General features: G+C 38.7%; 1 protein-coding gene and 1 long non-coding RNA gene across 7 annotated transcripts in view; both read right to left on the bottom strand.

The window, feature by feature from the left end:
* Positions 1–4,081, bottom strand: part of LOC118672299 — a 35,672-nt gene extending 31,591 nt beyond the window's left edge. The window contains exon 1 of the long non-coding RNA XR_004973032.1: positions 2,486–4,081. This is a non-coding gene — a long non-coding RNA (uncharacterized LOC118672299). The remainder of the gene's footprint in view (positions 1–2,485) is intronic.
* Positions 4,082–5,850: 1,769 nt separating this feature from the next.
* The window catches only part of PRPF18 (pre-mRNA processing factor 18), a 44,724-nt gene continuing 35,364 nt past the window's right edge, over positions 5,851–15,210 (bottom strand). For all 6 annotated transcript variants that reach the window (XM_036341851.1, XM_036341885.1, XM_036341863.1 and 3 more), the window contains one exon: positions 5,851–11,058. In XM_036341851.1, the coding sequence (XP_036197744.1) occupies positions 10,978–11,058 (81 nt within the window). In that variant the 3' untranslated portion in view covers positions 5,851–10,977. The remainder of the gene's footprint in view (positions 11,059–15,210) is intronic.

Genomic DNA, 15,210 nt, shown 5'->3' with positions numbered 1-15,210 from the left:
TGTTTTAGAGAATCCTCAGACATTCCACCCAAGTCCTGTGCTTCCCACCTCTCTTGTGTTTTGCTGGCTGCAGAAGACAGATGGAGATGGTGAACTTTCTGCTTTGGAAGGTTGGGGTTTGCAAAGCACATTTATTGCTCAGGTTTTGATTTTGTAGCTTATAAGAAAAACAGAGAGAATTACAATGACAGCAATGGTTAGTTCGATTAGGTGTTGATTTTAGGAACCATGTGGTTTATTTATTTTAAATGTTTTTTATTGTATTTTAAGCAGTAGTCTGTTTTTTATGTTTATTGATAGCAAGTAAGGATTTTTTGATTTGCCTTTGTAATATTTTTTTTTTAGTAAGGTTATTATGAAAGACTTTATAGATTTTTTTAATATTAATTTAATGATGGTGACTATTGTTTTATTTTAAAGGGGTGATATATATGTGCTTATGTTTTTAATTGCAATTAAGCACTGACCTGTATGCTATAGTGTTTGTGGTGTTTTCTTTTAGATATTTAATGGCTGCCTTTATTGCTTGTAGTTTAGCTAATATTTTATTTACATGCTGTTGTATAGTGAAATTTTTAGTTATATTATAGGCCATATTGTCTATAAATGTGGCCGTTTGCAAAGATTTAGAAAGGGCTGCCACAGCGATGCTGGCAGTAGTAAGAATAACAACCACCAAGATAATGGCTACAGTGAGTATTCCCAAAAATCTTTTGGGCCATAATTGGCTTAATGCTTTTTTTAACACTTTGATAGCTGATGAGCCTTGCCATTTTTTGGTGAGATTAACAGATATTAGGATTTGTGTTTGTTTTTTAAGTACCATAATAGTGCTGATGTTTAATGAAATAATATTTTGGGTGGTAATACAGGACGTAAAATAAGCTTTTTAAAAAATCTGTATCAGAAAAGATGAATTATGGCTTATTAGTAGATTAGGGCCCATAGCAAAGACATAGGGGTGAGTGGTGTAAATCAGGCTATTGTCAGTAAGATTATTAGTAAAAGTTATAGTGGCTATAGCAGTTTTGGTAGAAATTGTGCCACAATTTTAAAGGACTGAAAATATGGCCTAATTTTTATAAAGTTTTTTGAATTGACAAGCCTAGTACTTGCGGTCGTGGGGGATTTATTTATTTATTTATTTATTTTAGTTTAAACCAGCTGTGGGCAAACTACAGCCCGTGGGCCGGATCCGGCCCGTTTGAAATGAATAAAACTATTGAAAAAAAAGACCGTACCCTTTTATGTAATGATGTTTACTTTGAATTTATATTAGTTCACACAAACACTCCATCCATGCTTTTGTTCCGGCCCTCCGGTCCAGTTTAAGAACCCATTGTGGCCCTCGAGTCAAAAAGTTTGCCCACCCCTGGTTTAAACCTTAGGTATGTTTGTATAACCAATGTAACTAGCATTAGACGCATGGTGTATCAGAATGTTAATGTGGTTGGCTTGTAAATGGCTATGTCGATTTTAATTTATAACTTGTTGGTCCCCTAGGACTGTTAAATGGGCATGATTTTTTTGATAAACTTTTTAATGGAATGCCTCAGCAGAGGAATTTTACTGCTTATTTTGTTTACATGGAGGGATGGGAGGCATAGTAGCATTAGTTAGATTACCGCAGGCCAGATTGCCTGCTGAGAGAAATATTTAATTTATTAAATTGCTTTAAAAATGCTTTTTTATATTTGAAAAACAAAAAGTTTAAAAATCAGTAACATTTTTTTAAAAATATATTTATTGATTTTTTACAGAGAGGAAGGGAGAAGGATAGAGAGTTAGAAACATCGATGAGAGAGAAACATCAATCAGCTACCTCCTGCACACCCCCTACTGGGGACGTGCCCGCAACCAGTGTACATGCCCTTGACAGGAATCGAACCTGGGACCCTTCAGTCTGCAGGCCGGCGCTCTATCCACTGAGCCTAACCGGTTAGGGCAAGAATTAGTAACATTTTTAATAAAAGTTATAAAAACAATATAATTTTTTAGTTTTATAATAAAATTTGTTTATTTTTTGCTAGTGTTTTTGTAAATTTAGAAATTTTATAGAATAATTATATAATATGGAATTTTGGTTTTTTTGTAAAACACAATACTCCAGAATATTATAATTTATAACAATTAGTTATAAATGAAAGCATATTAGATTTTATTTAATATGTATATATAAATAGAATATAATTATATTTTTTTATTTGACAGTTTTTATATATTTTAAGTATAAATTTTTTTATGAGAGAAAATAAACATTTGAGGCATTTTAGAGCCTATTGAAATGATTTAAAGACAATTTTAGGTCAAGAAAAAGTTTTTTAGTTGTTCCTCTGCAACAGAGGCACCATCTGCGTTTAATACCTGTTTCAGCACTGTCATGTATTGCTGCTGTTTTGTGGACAACTGTTGTCCCATTATGAAATCTTAGCTGAGAAAGAATCTCCTCAAACTTGGAAATCCCAGGCAGGCTCCAATGACTTACCGCACAGTTACTTTCGTTTTCTTCCTCTTCGTTTCCGAGGGTTCCACTGTGTTTCGTTGCATTCCTGGCCTCCTCACATGGGGCGGGGGGCACCAGCTGCCGGGGCTGACCACCAGCTGCCCCTGAGCGATGGATGAACAGATTACTCCAACACACGTTTCTGTGAAAGAGAGGGCTAAGGGACTCTTACTTCAGTAGTAAAAGCAGTCCTGTTCACCTGCTTTGTTGGCTTTTTATTGTCATAAAAGCTTGAACTCAAATTAACCTCTAGATACAATCAGCAGGGCAAGTATCCTTGAGAAAGTATATGCTTCTACAAGGTCAGGTCTTTAAAGGGTAAACAAAGATTCTAGCAAAACACCCCAGGAAATCAGACTTGTTTGGAAAAGTCTAAATAGAGGCTGCAGAGGCCCCTGACCTTTCAAAAAATCCTTACAAACATTCCAACCAAGTCCTGTGCTTCCCCACAAAACATCATGTGAATTTACCAGGAGTTACAGTGTGGTGTGGTTTATCATCAAGAGGATTAATTGGACATTATTTTTTGATGCTATTGTGACTGGTCCCGCTTACTTGAACTTACAGCAACAATTTTTCATGTCAAGCATTAGAGAGGTCTTTGCAGTTGAGTTTATTTTCAGCAAGATGTGGCACCCCCACACTACCATTGTGGTGTAAGATCCTACCTTGATGAGATCTTGCCAAACAGGTGGATTGGACGAAGGGGTTTTGCAGAATACCCTCCTCGTTTACCAGACCTCACACCTCTCAACTTTTATGGGGATACTTAAGAGAGAAAGTCTATGTTACAAAACTGGCAATAGTCTCAGAATTGAGAGTAGCCATTGAACAAGAATGCACTCAAATACCAAATGAAATGTTTCTAGACGTTTGTGATTCCATTGCTTTGTGTTAGCAGTGCCTGGACCAGAACGGACATCAGTTTGAAAGGTGTTGACAAACAATTACAGTGTCTGAAGATTATATTCAATTTTGAAAAATGTATTCTTTTGTGTTTTATTTTTAAATGTATCTTTATTGTTGAAAGTATTACAGGTGTCCCCTTATTTTTCCATTTACCCCACCCCGTCTCCCCTGGGCCTTCACTACACCATTGTCGGTGTCCATGGGTTATGCATATATGCATGTAAGTTCTTTGGGAAATCTCTTCCTGTCCCTCCTTCCCTTGGAGATTCATCATTCTGTTCCATGCTTCTATGTCTCTGGATCTATTTTGTTCAGTTTATTTGATTCACTAGATTCTGCATAATGAGGTCATGTGATATTTGTTTTTCTCTGACTGGCTTATTTCACTTAGCATAATACTCTCTCAGTCCCTCTTTGCTGTCTTAAAAAGTAGGAGATCCTTCTTTTTTACAGCTGCATAGTATTCCATTGTGTAAATGTACTACATCTTTTTTATCCATTCTGATGGGCACTTGGGCTGTTTCCAGATCGTAGCTATTGTAAACAGTGCTATGAACATATATTTTTTCGGTTTGGTGTTTTAGGATTCTTAGGATATATTCCCAGAATTTGGATCACTGAGTCAAACAGCAGTTCCATTTTTTACTTTTTTGAGGAAACTCCAAAATCTTTTTCCATGGCGGCTGCACCACTCTGCATTCCCACCAGCAATGTACTAAGATTCTATTAGGGTTCCCTTTTCTCTTCATCTTCTCCAGCACTTGTTGTCTGTTGTTTTGTTAATGGTAGCCATTCTGACAAGTGTGAGTGGATACCTCATTATCGTTTTAATTTGCATCTCTCTGATGATTAGTGACTTTGAGCATTTTTTATGTACAGGGCCATCTGTATGTCCTCCTTGGAGAAGTGTCTATTTAGGTCCTTTGCTCATTTGTTAATTGAATGGTTTGTCTTCCTTTTGTTAAGTTGTATGAGTTCTTTACTAGTGTATATTTTGGAAATTAACTTATCAGATGTATCCTTGGCAAATATGTTCTCCCCTGCAGTGGGCTTGTTATTTTGCTGATGGTTTCTTTTGCTGTGCAGAAGCTTTTTATTTTGATGTAGTCCCATTTGTTTATTTTCTCCTTTGCCCTAGGACAGGGTTCCTCAAACTTTTTAAACTGGGGGCCAGTTCACTGTCCCTCAGACCGTTGGAGGGCCGGACTAGAGTTTAAAAAAAAAAACTATGAACAAATTCCTATGCACACTGCACATATCTTATTTTGGAGTAAAAAAACAAAACGGGAACAAATACAATATTTGTATTTGCATGTGGCCTGCGGGCCGTAGTTTGAGGACCCCTGCCCTAGGAGATGTATCAGCAAACATACTGCTATGAGAGATGTCTGATATTTTGCTACCTATGGTTTCTTCTTGGATTTTTATGGTTTCACGACTTACATTTAAGTCTTTTAATTTGGGGTTGATTCTAGTGTTTGGTGTAAGTTGGTGGTCTAGTATCATTTGTTTGCATGTACCTGTCCAGTTTTCCCAACACCATTTATGGCATTATTTGCAGATAACATGGTATCATACATAGAGAACCCTAAAAACTCCACCAAAAAAACCTAGTAGGCTTATTAGTAATGAGTTTGGCAAAGCAGCAGGATGCAAAATTAAAATCCAGAAATCAGTGGCATTTTTATACACAATAATGGACTCTTAGAAAGAGGAACTAAGCCCAGCCAGAGTGGCTCAGTGGTTGAGCATCGACCTCTGAACCAGGAGGTCACGATTCCATTCCCGACCAGAGCACATGCCCAGGTTGTGGGCTTGATTCCCAGTGTGGGAGGTGAAGGAGGCAGCTGATCAATGATTCTCTCTCATCATTAATGTTTCTATCTCTCTCTCCCTCTCCCTTCCTCTCTGAAATCAAATAAAAAAAAGAAAAACTAAAAAAATCCCATTTACCATTGCAACAACAAAAATAAGATACCTTGAAATAAACTTAACCAAGGAGGTATATGACCTGTATTCAGAAAACTACAGGACATTGAAATAAATAGAGGAAGATACAAACAAATGTAAGAATATACCATGCTCATGGAATTAACAATCAAAATGTCCATACTACCCAAAGCAATCTATAGATTCAAATCAAACCCTATTAAAATACCAATGGCATATTTCAACAACAAATACTTCAAAAATATATATGGAACCAAAAAAGACCCCAAATAGCCTCAGCAACCTTGAGAAAGAAGTATAAAGTAGGAGGGATGATATCGAATTATACTACAAAGCCATTGTAATCAAAACAGGTTGGTATTAGCACAAGAACAGGAATATAGATCAGTAGAACATAACAGAGACCCCAGAAATCACCCCAAGCCATTATGCTCAATATTTGAAAAAGGAGGCAAGAGCATACAATAAAGACAGTCTCTTCAATGAAGTATTGGAAAATGAAATGTATTTTAATAAACATTGCCTTTATAATTATTCGAAGTGTGTATACATTTTTGGGGGACACCCTGTGTATCTGCAAGGTAACTTTTTATAAGTAGATTTACTGGGCCAAAGAATATCCCCCCTTTTAAATTTCTAGAGCTGGTGATAAATAATATCCATAAAAGTTGTGTCAAATTACACCCTCACAGTGTATGAAGTTCTGTTTTGTTACAGTCTATCACAATGTCAGTAAACTGATGTGTGCAAAAAAAAAAAAAGCCTCATGTTTATTTGGATGAAAACACTTTGGAAATAGTACATGTCTATATCTTGTTAAGCTGAAGTATGCTCAACTGTAATTTAACCTTTTCTTAATGATTCAGGTTCTTTATTAGAAACTATATTTTTATAGGTTATAAAATCTGATGATCATGTTTATTAAAATTATTCTTAAAATAAGAATAGATTTAGGGTGGGGTCCTGAAGGTTTCTCCTATGAGTAAAACACATGAGCTTTGGTATCTGCCCTAAACTTTTTATTTCCCACTTTCATGTGGGAAATAATAATCTAAAATTTTTATTTTAGATTATTAAAATAGCCTCCTCCTTTATTATATTTGATAAACTTGCACTGAACATTTATCCCATCTTAGATGCAAAGGTACAGAGATGAATCTCAAGGAGCTCATATCTAAGTGGTAAAAAACAGAAGTTAGTAATTAATATAGTGTATATAGTGTGATAGGTGTTGGTGTAGACAAGATGTTATGGGAAGAACCCCACAGGGAACTGGTCTTGGTTTGGTAATTAGGAAAGTGAAGGAATTCAATTCTGATGAAGTGACAAATGCTTTCATTTGAGCCAAGTATGAAAGGATGCATAAAAACTAGTTAGCTAGTGGAAAAAAGAGAGTATGTATAAGCATTCCAAGCAAAGTAAATAGTGGAGGGAATTCGGGTGCTCAAATGTGAAGAGACTTCTATACCATGTGAGAAGTTTGGAAATATTCTTAAAGAGATAGTTGGTCATTTTAACTCTATTCCATCCTTCCATACTATGCAATAGCTTTTTGAAACCATGTTATTAAACCTGAATTTGGACTTCACCTGTATTTCTAGCTGTATCACTAGATCTCTCTATGCACTGACTGCCAGCTACACCAGAATGCTTGCTGTTTCCCAGACATGCTGCTCCATCAGGACTGCAGGCCCTTCTCCCCCTTATCAGATCCGCACAGATCTGCCTGCGAGGCTCAAATGCCACCTCCACCAAAGTGCTTCCCTGAACTTTTTCTCCTCTCACCGCTCTAGGTCAGTGATTTTCAACCGATGTGCCACAAGAATTTTTAAGATATGCGATACCTGACTATTGAGTCAGGGGCACTGACCTTTTCCCTCAGATTGTCAGATTAAAAAAAAAAAAAAATGACAACAGCCATATATCATCTAGCAGAGTAATCGGAGATACCCAGACATCGTCTCTCTCTGAGACACCGAGTCAATATCCTGTGTTGCTTAGGGTTTTGGAGGGGCGGGGAGGATAGCTGGGAACTGATAGGACTGGGGTACCAGGTTCCATTTGACAATGATTTAGAGTAGCCCTTTGTATGTATCTCTACTTACTACCCTATAACATACATACTTATGGTTCCTTTTTAAAGTGCTGTGTATTAAGCTGTGAGCTTAATCAAAACCATGGCTATGATGCCCTCGCCGGTTTGGCTCAGTGGATAGAGCATTGGTCTTCAGACTGAAGGGTTTCAGATTCCCTCCTGGTCAAGGGCACATGTCTCAGGTTGCAGGTTCGATCCCTGGCCCTGGTTGGGAGGCAGCCAGTCGATGTGTCTCTCGCATCAATGTTTCTCTCTCATCTCTCCCCCTCCCTGCCACACACACTCTAAAAATCAATGAAAGAATATTCTCGGGTGAGGATTAACAAGAAAACATGGCTATGACTAGAAAGAGGTATGAAAGCATTTCTGGGGTGCTAATAACATTATCTTGCCTTTCTCGGGTGCTAATCACTTGGGAGATGTTCACTTTGAAAAATTTATCATGATGTAGTAGTCTTTTAATTTTAAATGACCTCCCGTTTATTTTAGAATACCTTGCTTAATCTTGCTTTACATAATTTATAGCCAGCCTATCCTGACTGGCAGTTTTCTTATAGAGGCTTCTATGCTGCTTGTCTTTCTTCCTCCTTCCCTCTATGGACAGACCTCCTCATTTGAAATCAATAAAAACATCTTTAAAAATGTACTGCTATCAGTCCTATTTCCTACTCCTCCAATTCTGAGGGTTCAGAGCCCAAAGCAGATCCCTTTCGTCTCTTATTAGTGACGGCTTCCTTCCTAGCTCTGGTCTCTCAGGACCTCCCCTCCTTCCTACAAGTGGATGGTTCTCTCTCTCTGTGTCAACTCTCTGACTTCAGCTTTATTTTCCCCAAAAATTGAAGTCACAGCCATGACTTATAGACTGCCGCAGGCAGGCTCTGTCCTGCAATGCTGAAAAATATCGCTGTCTTTAGTGTTGACAAGAATACTCCTTCCTGGGAAATGTAGTATATTGACTTTTGAGTGGAAATCAGTGTTTTAACTAAATTTGAATTAAGAAGACACAACTTTGGATGCGATTCTGAGGAGGTGGGGAAGAAGGAAGGGAAGAATAAAGTTATTTCAGGATTGTGATTGATTTTAAGATATGTCTTCATTGTTTTAGAAAGCGCTAAGAACAATATGTAGTAACTGCTAAACTATAATTTTCATGATTCAGAGAATGCAAGAGGTCTTTCTTTTAATATATGATATTTGTAATCATCTGAAATCTTTAGTTTCAGGGAAATGGAAAACTTTTCTTTGAGGGATCTACAAGTTCGAACATGCCCGCCTCTAACCAAGCTCAAAATGGTTGACATTCACAGCCCTGTGGAATATGTTACAACTGTCTGTCCACACTGATCAATTTTAGAAGGTACTGCTGTCACGTGATGTGGTTTCTTCTTTATGTGGACTATTAACTAACAAAAGGGAAGGGACGTGAAATTAACTGACTGCCATGCTTTGTGTGGCCTGGTGAATAAACAAAAAGTAATGTGGGAGTATTTAGTCAACAATATTTATAAACTAGTCCTATACAATATGACTACATAGCAAAAGTCTAGATCAGCTATTTTTAACCTTTTTCATCTTAGGGCACACATAAACTAATTACTAAAGTTCTGTAGCTCACACAAAAATACGTTTTGTCGATCAGACGAAAAAATAGGTATTGATTTCTTCACACTGGACAGCTATTGTTGTGTTGACTGTTGTCTTTTTTTACTTGACAATCTAAGAGAAGAGATCAGTGCCCTAACTAGTCAGGTATTGCATGTTTTAAAAGTTTTTGCAGCACACCAGTGTGCTGAGGCTAGATTGTTGAAAAGTCCCTGGTCTAGATTGTCTTATTTTAGGAAAGTCTAAGAAACAGTTTCCAGAATGGGAAGTGGGTGGGTTGTGGGGTGAGGAACCTGATTCAATCTAGCACAGTAGGCTTCAGCCACCATCCACGCAAGTAACCAGCAGAAACAATAAGCCCAGGCCTGGAACACAAGTAGCCAAAACCAGCTTTCAAGCCTTCCCCAGAGGGGCCAGAATCAGTGGCTGTGAAGCTATATCCACTTACCTACTCAGCTGACTCTAGCCCCCACATCTTCTATCCTTGTAAGCACAGAGCCTGCATATAGTAAATGTGCAAGAGATGTTTCTATTCCCATAGTTGCTGCTAACACCACCACTGTTACATTACGTGAACACACACTGCCCGTAACCACAGGGTTCATGACAGCTACTTTGGCTTCACCCTAATGATAAGGACTAATGTTGAGTGAGCTCTTATTTGTCAGGCAGTACCAAGCTTCTTTTTTTTTTACTCATAACACAACAATGATGCCAGGAGGCATGGGCTACTGTTATTAACTACTACTTACTCATAAGGAAACTGAGACTCAGAAAGATTGTTACTCACTCACAGTCATTCAGTCAGGTGGAGAGCTAAAACTTGAAGCTAGAAGTTCTGAGTTCGGACAGAGCCCCACTCTTAACCACTATCTGGTACCGCCTCTCCACCTGGTCTGCTAACATTTTATAACCAGCTTTCTTCTATTAGCTGAGCCCTCTCAACTCCCTAGGCACAGTGATTCATCACAATTATCTGGGTATGACACTACAAGATTCAGAAGTTCCCATTTGTTGAAATCAGTCCCAGGACCTACTGTCTCAGGCAGTAAGGAGAATAATGGCACCCTTCTCTGCTGCTGAGAGGGATGGAGCTAGGAATAGCAGCCTACCACAGGTCTCATGAGGATGAAACTTACAGGTAGTCCTATTCTAAGAAGAACCAGAAGCATCAAAATGTCCCCATTCTTGGCTGGCTTGACAGTCCATTTTCCCACCTTGACCTCTATGCACTGTGGTTTAGTTTGAACTTCTGTGGGTATAATATATCTTTGATTTTCAAATTTCTATTTCCTGTTAATTCTCTCTGTCCCAAGAGATGACAAATATGAACTTTACATTCATTAGAAGATAAAAGCAAGCTTTGAAATGCAAGAAAAATAACATTTGAGTAAACAGTCATAACATTTACATTCAAGTTCTATTGCAAGATGGCAAAAGTTCAGAAACATTTAAGGACTATAAGTTTCATTAAATGGTTCCATATTTTTGTTGAAATATATAAAAATATTTTCTAAAAATATGACAAAAGACAATGTAAAATTCACATTTTACAGAAACATTTAAGTTCATCCTCAAATGTTTCTTTTTAATAATCTAACTGCAACTTTCAGGTCTAGAGGGAAAGAGTCATTTTAAACCTCCTTCTATGACCACTGTTTACACATTTAAATTATGGGGAAGAGTCTATTAGAACTTAGCTTTTCAACTATTTAAAATAAAAGCAAGACACAAATCAGTATGCAGTCAGATGTGATATGAGAGCCAAGACAGTTCTTAAAAAGCCACGAGTTGCACTAGGTAGAAACCAGAGTCTAGAAACTCGTTTTCTTCTTCCTTCATTCCTATTGGTAACTGCAGAAGTCCATATCATGCTCTCTTAAGTTTCTTATTGTTATCTTCTCGTTATACACAGATCTCACAGTGCATTATACTCCACACATTTTGATGGATCTGTAGGAAAGTGCTTCTGGCAAATCGTCATTAACCTCTTCAATCCCTAAGAAAATAAAGAAAATAAAGGTTATGATACAGTGAAACTTTTCTAATTGTCCTGTACTCACTCCTGATTACCAATATCCCCATTAAAATGTGGCAGTGTGGCTCTGTTGGTTGAGCGTCATCCCAAGCACTGAATGGTTGCTGGTTTGATCCCGAGTCAGGGCATATACCCAGACTGTGTGTTCGATCCCCAGTCAGGGTATGAGAGGCAACCAACTGATGTTTCTCTAAACATCACTGTCAGCCTCCTTCTCTCTTCCCATACCCCTCTCTTCAAAAACAATTTTTAAAATATTTAAAAACAGAATCAAAATAATTTATAAATGAAATAAAAGATGGCAGTCCCCAGCAATACCACTCACATGTATAATTAGAGAAATGTTTATTCATGTATACCCAGAGATATGTGCAAGATGGTAATAGATGAATTGTTCACAATAACAATAGCAAAAGAACCGGAAATAACCAAAATGTCCATCATAGGAGAATATATGAAAAAGTATGCTCACAAATGGAACATTTTACAGCAGTCGAAATGAATTAACTAGACCTACATGAAACAGCTCAGCCCTTCTCCACCAGGTTCCAGTAGAGAATTAAGCCCCACTGCCTAGCATAAAGCATCCATGTACATAATGAGACAGCTCCTTTCCTGTGTATCTAAAGGGTGCTACATATGTACCATCTTTGAAAAACATAATAGGCATGCCCAGCTGCTGTGGCTTGGTGGTTGAGCATGAACCCATGAACCAAGAGATGGCTGGTTTAATTCCCAGTCAGGGCACGTGCCCGGGTTTCAGGCTCAATCTCCAGTAGGGGACATGCAGGAGGCAGCCAATCAATGATGTTTCTATCACTCTATGCTTCTCCCTTCCTCTCTCTCTGAGATCAATAAAAACATTTTAAAAGAAAATAGGAAATCAAGTCATCATCTGTGTTCTGTGGTCCAGATGGGGAATTCTGGTTGAAAACAACTGATAGGCATAAATCTTAAAACCATGTTGAATGTAAATAGCAAGTGGCACCCTAGCCAGTTTGGCTCAATTGATAGAGCACTGGCCTGTGGACTAAAGGGTCCCGGGTTTGATTCTGGTCAAGGGCACATGCCTGGGTTGCAGGTTCAATCCCCAGTGTGGGGCATGCCAGAGGCAGTCAATCAATGGCTCTCATCATTGATGTTTCTCTCTCTCTCCCTTCTTCTCTGAAATCAATTTTAAAAAATACTTAAAAAATTAACAGCAGCAAGTGGCAAAGGCTGCATACAGTATAGTAGCATTTTAATAAAACTCAAAAACAAGAAAAAATATTATGTTGCTTAGAAATACAGATATAACATGGCAGGATTATTTTTGAAAAAGCAAAGCAAACCAGGCTGGTGTGTCTCAGTGGTTAAGTGTCAATCTATGAACCAGGAGGCCATGGTTCCATTCCTGGTCAGGACACATGCTCAGGTTGCAGGCTTGACTCCCAGTAGGGAATGTGCAGGAGGCAGCCAATCAATGATTCTTATCATTGATGTTTCTATCTCTCCTCTCTCCCTCTCCATAATCAATAAAAATGTATAAAAAAAGCAAAAGCAAACATAAATTCAAAATAATGGCTATTCTGGGATGCAGAAGGAAAATACAGATCCATGAACTTCAAAATGCTCTATTTCTTAACCTAGGCCTTTCTTTTTAAAATCCCGACTCAAGGACATGCTTGGAGAGAGGAAGGGGGAGAGGAGGGAAACAGAGAGAGATACATCAGTTGGTTGCCTTCTGTACACACCCTGACCAGGGATCAAACCCACACCCTAGGTATGTTTCCTGAATGGGATTCGAACCGGTGACCTTTCGGTGCACCAGACTATGCTCAACCAACTGAGCTGAGCCACTCCAGCAGGGCAAGGCCTTTAGATATGTTTTGTTTACTTTAACTTACATGATACATGTGTTCTTTTGTATGCATGAGATACTATACCATAAGAACATTTTAATAGTGTAAAAACTGAGTACAACATTCCAAATGTAATCTGGCCAATCCTACAGAATTCAGTATTATGCTACTGCACAGCCTTTGTTCTATACCTTTGGCATCTGTGGTACCATGACCTTCAGTTCTTTTTAGACAACTACAATACACACCACAAATTCCCATGACCTCACAAATTTCAAGTGCTTTCTATCTCTTCTGCAATTAAGTCAGTTATTCCCTAGTCTATAACGTTATAGTAATAATTACACTGATGACAAAAACTGTCATTCTAAAAAGTCATTCGGTCTCTTGAAACTCATCCTTCAGTCTGTGATCTTTTAAAACCCTTAGTTGGCATTCCGTTTTCAGTTATTCCTCTTAACTTTCTCATCCACCAGTTCTAAGTCATACAAATTAGAATAGTTCTGGGAAGACTTCTGCAACCAGCAATGAATCCTATTAACTATTTTATCTACCAGCCTGCATGTGTTCTTATTTGCAAGGAGAACCTTTGTCAAATGTCTTACTGAAATCTATGTATCTACAGCAATATTGATTAGTCATTAAAAATAACATCTACCAAGGACAGCAGCACTTAATTTTAATTACATCCAGTGCCATTTTTGGCACAAATTATTTTAAGGTTTCTCAGTTTGGGTTCACAAAAATTAAAATCACCCAACTTCAGGCCTATGTTAGATACTGAATAACCTGATAATTAGTATTACTCCCAAATTAATTTTCTGTTCTTAAGAGCTTCATGACCTCGTGGGAAAGCAGAGTATCTATATATATCTAAGCCTAAGTGACCATTAAGACCAGTCAACTAGTCGCTATGATGCGCACTGACGACCAGAGGGCAGACACTCAATGCAGGGGCTGCCCCCTGGTGGTCAGTGTGCTCCCACAGCCTACCTCCCACGGCTGTCCAACCTCCCACGGGCCCTACCCCCCCAGCAGGCCAGCCCCAGTCGGCCCTGATCAGGGCGGCTGGCCAACCTCCTGCAGTCCCTACCCCCCAGCCGACCAACCTCCTAGTCCCTCCTCCTGGACTGGGTGAGACGGCCCCAACAGGAGACGGCCCCAACAGGCTCCGATGGATGGCCAGGCCGAGGGACCCCACCCGTCACAAATCATGCACCAAGCCTCTAATACACACACACACACACACACACACACACACACACACACACAGTGGAGCCTTGACTTTTGAGTTTAATTCGTTCCGTGATGGAGCTCGTAACTCAAATTACTCGTATGTCAAATCTTAAAGTGAACGAGTGAGACACGTGATGCTGGGCTGATGTTGTGGTGTTCACTGTGATGTTCACTGCACCAACTAGCAGTGGGGTATCTGAAGCTGGCTCGTAACCCGAATTTTAGCTCGCAACTCAAAGCAAAAAAATCAGCTGACAGCTCATATCTCGAAAAACTCGTTAGTCGGGACACTCGTAAGTCAAGGCCCCACTGTATATGTGCCTAAGCGATTGTCCAACCAGTAGCTATGATGCGCAATAACCATTGGGGGGCAGACGCTCAATGGAGGAGCTGCCCAGCTGTGGTGACTTGGCAGCTGTGGATCTCAGGTGACACACCCGTAACCAGAAAGGAGGGAACCCAAATCCAGAGTGTGTCACCCGAGAACTGCCCTCTCGCAATCTGGGACCCCTTGGGGGATATTGGAGAGCTGGTTTTGGCCCGATCCCTGCAGGCCAGGCCGGGGGACCCCACCAGTGCATGAATCCGTGCACCAGGCCTCTAGTGTGGCTATAACTTCACAACCCAGCACCAGAAGAGCATATCTGGAATCTAAGGAGGAAGGATTAAAAAAAAACACCCTAAAATCATTTTTTTAAATGCTAATCTATATATATAAAAGCCTAAGCAACTGAACAAAGAAAATAAAACTATAAACACGTTAAAGTTATTTGTGTAGAGAAGTATTGTTGTTATATGTTACTTAAAAATTATGTTCATTAAAGCCAAATTTGTACTATTCATACTCTTTATCGTAGATGTTAAACTTACCTTAAAAATAACAAGATTGCAAAATAGTATAAATTAACTGCTCATCACTAAACTTCTAAAGCAAACTGCAATAGTCTTATTTCAATGCTAAGGTAACTAAAAGCATAACCCTTTGCCCTGTCTTGCATCATATATGAAACTTAAAAAGTTTTTATTTTATTTAGTG

This window comes from Myotis myotis, unplaced genomic scaffold (assembly GCF_014108235.1).
Source record: "Myotis myotis isolate mMyoMyo1 unplaced genomic scaffold, mMyoMyo1.p scaffold_m19_p_1, whole genome shotgun sequence".
Lineage (NCBI taxonomy): Eukaryota > Metazoa > Chordata > Mammalia > Chiroptera > Vespertilionidae > Myotis > Myotis myotis.
This window is presented reverse-complemented; position numbering and strand designations above follow the sequence as displayed.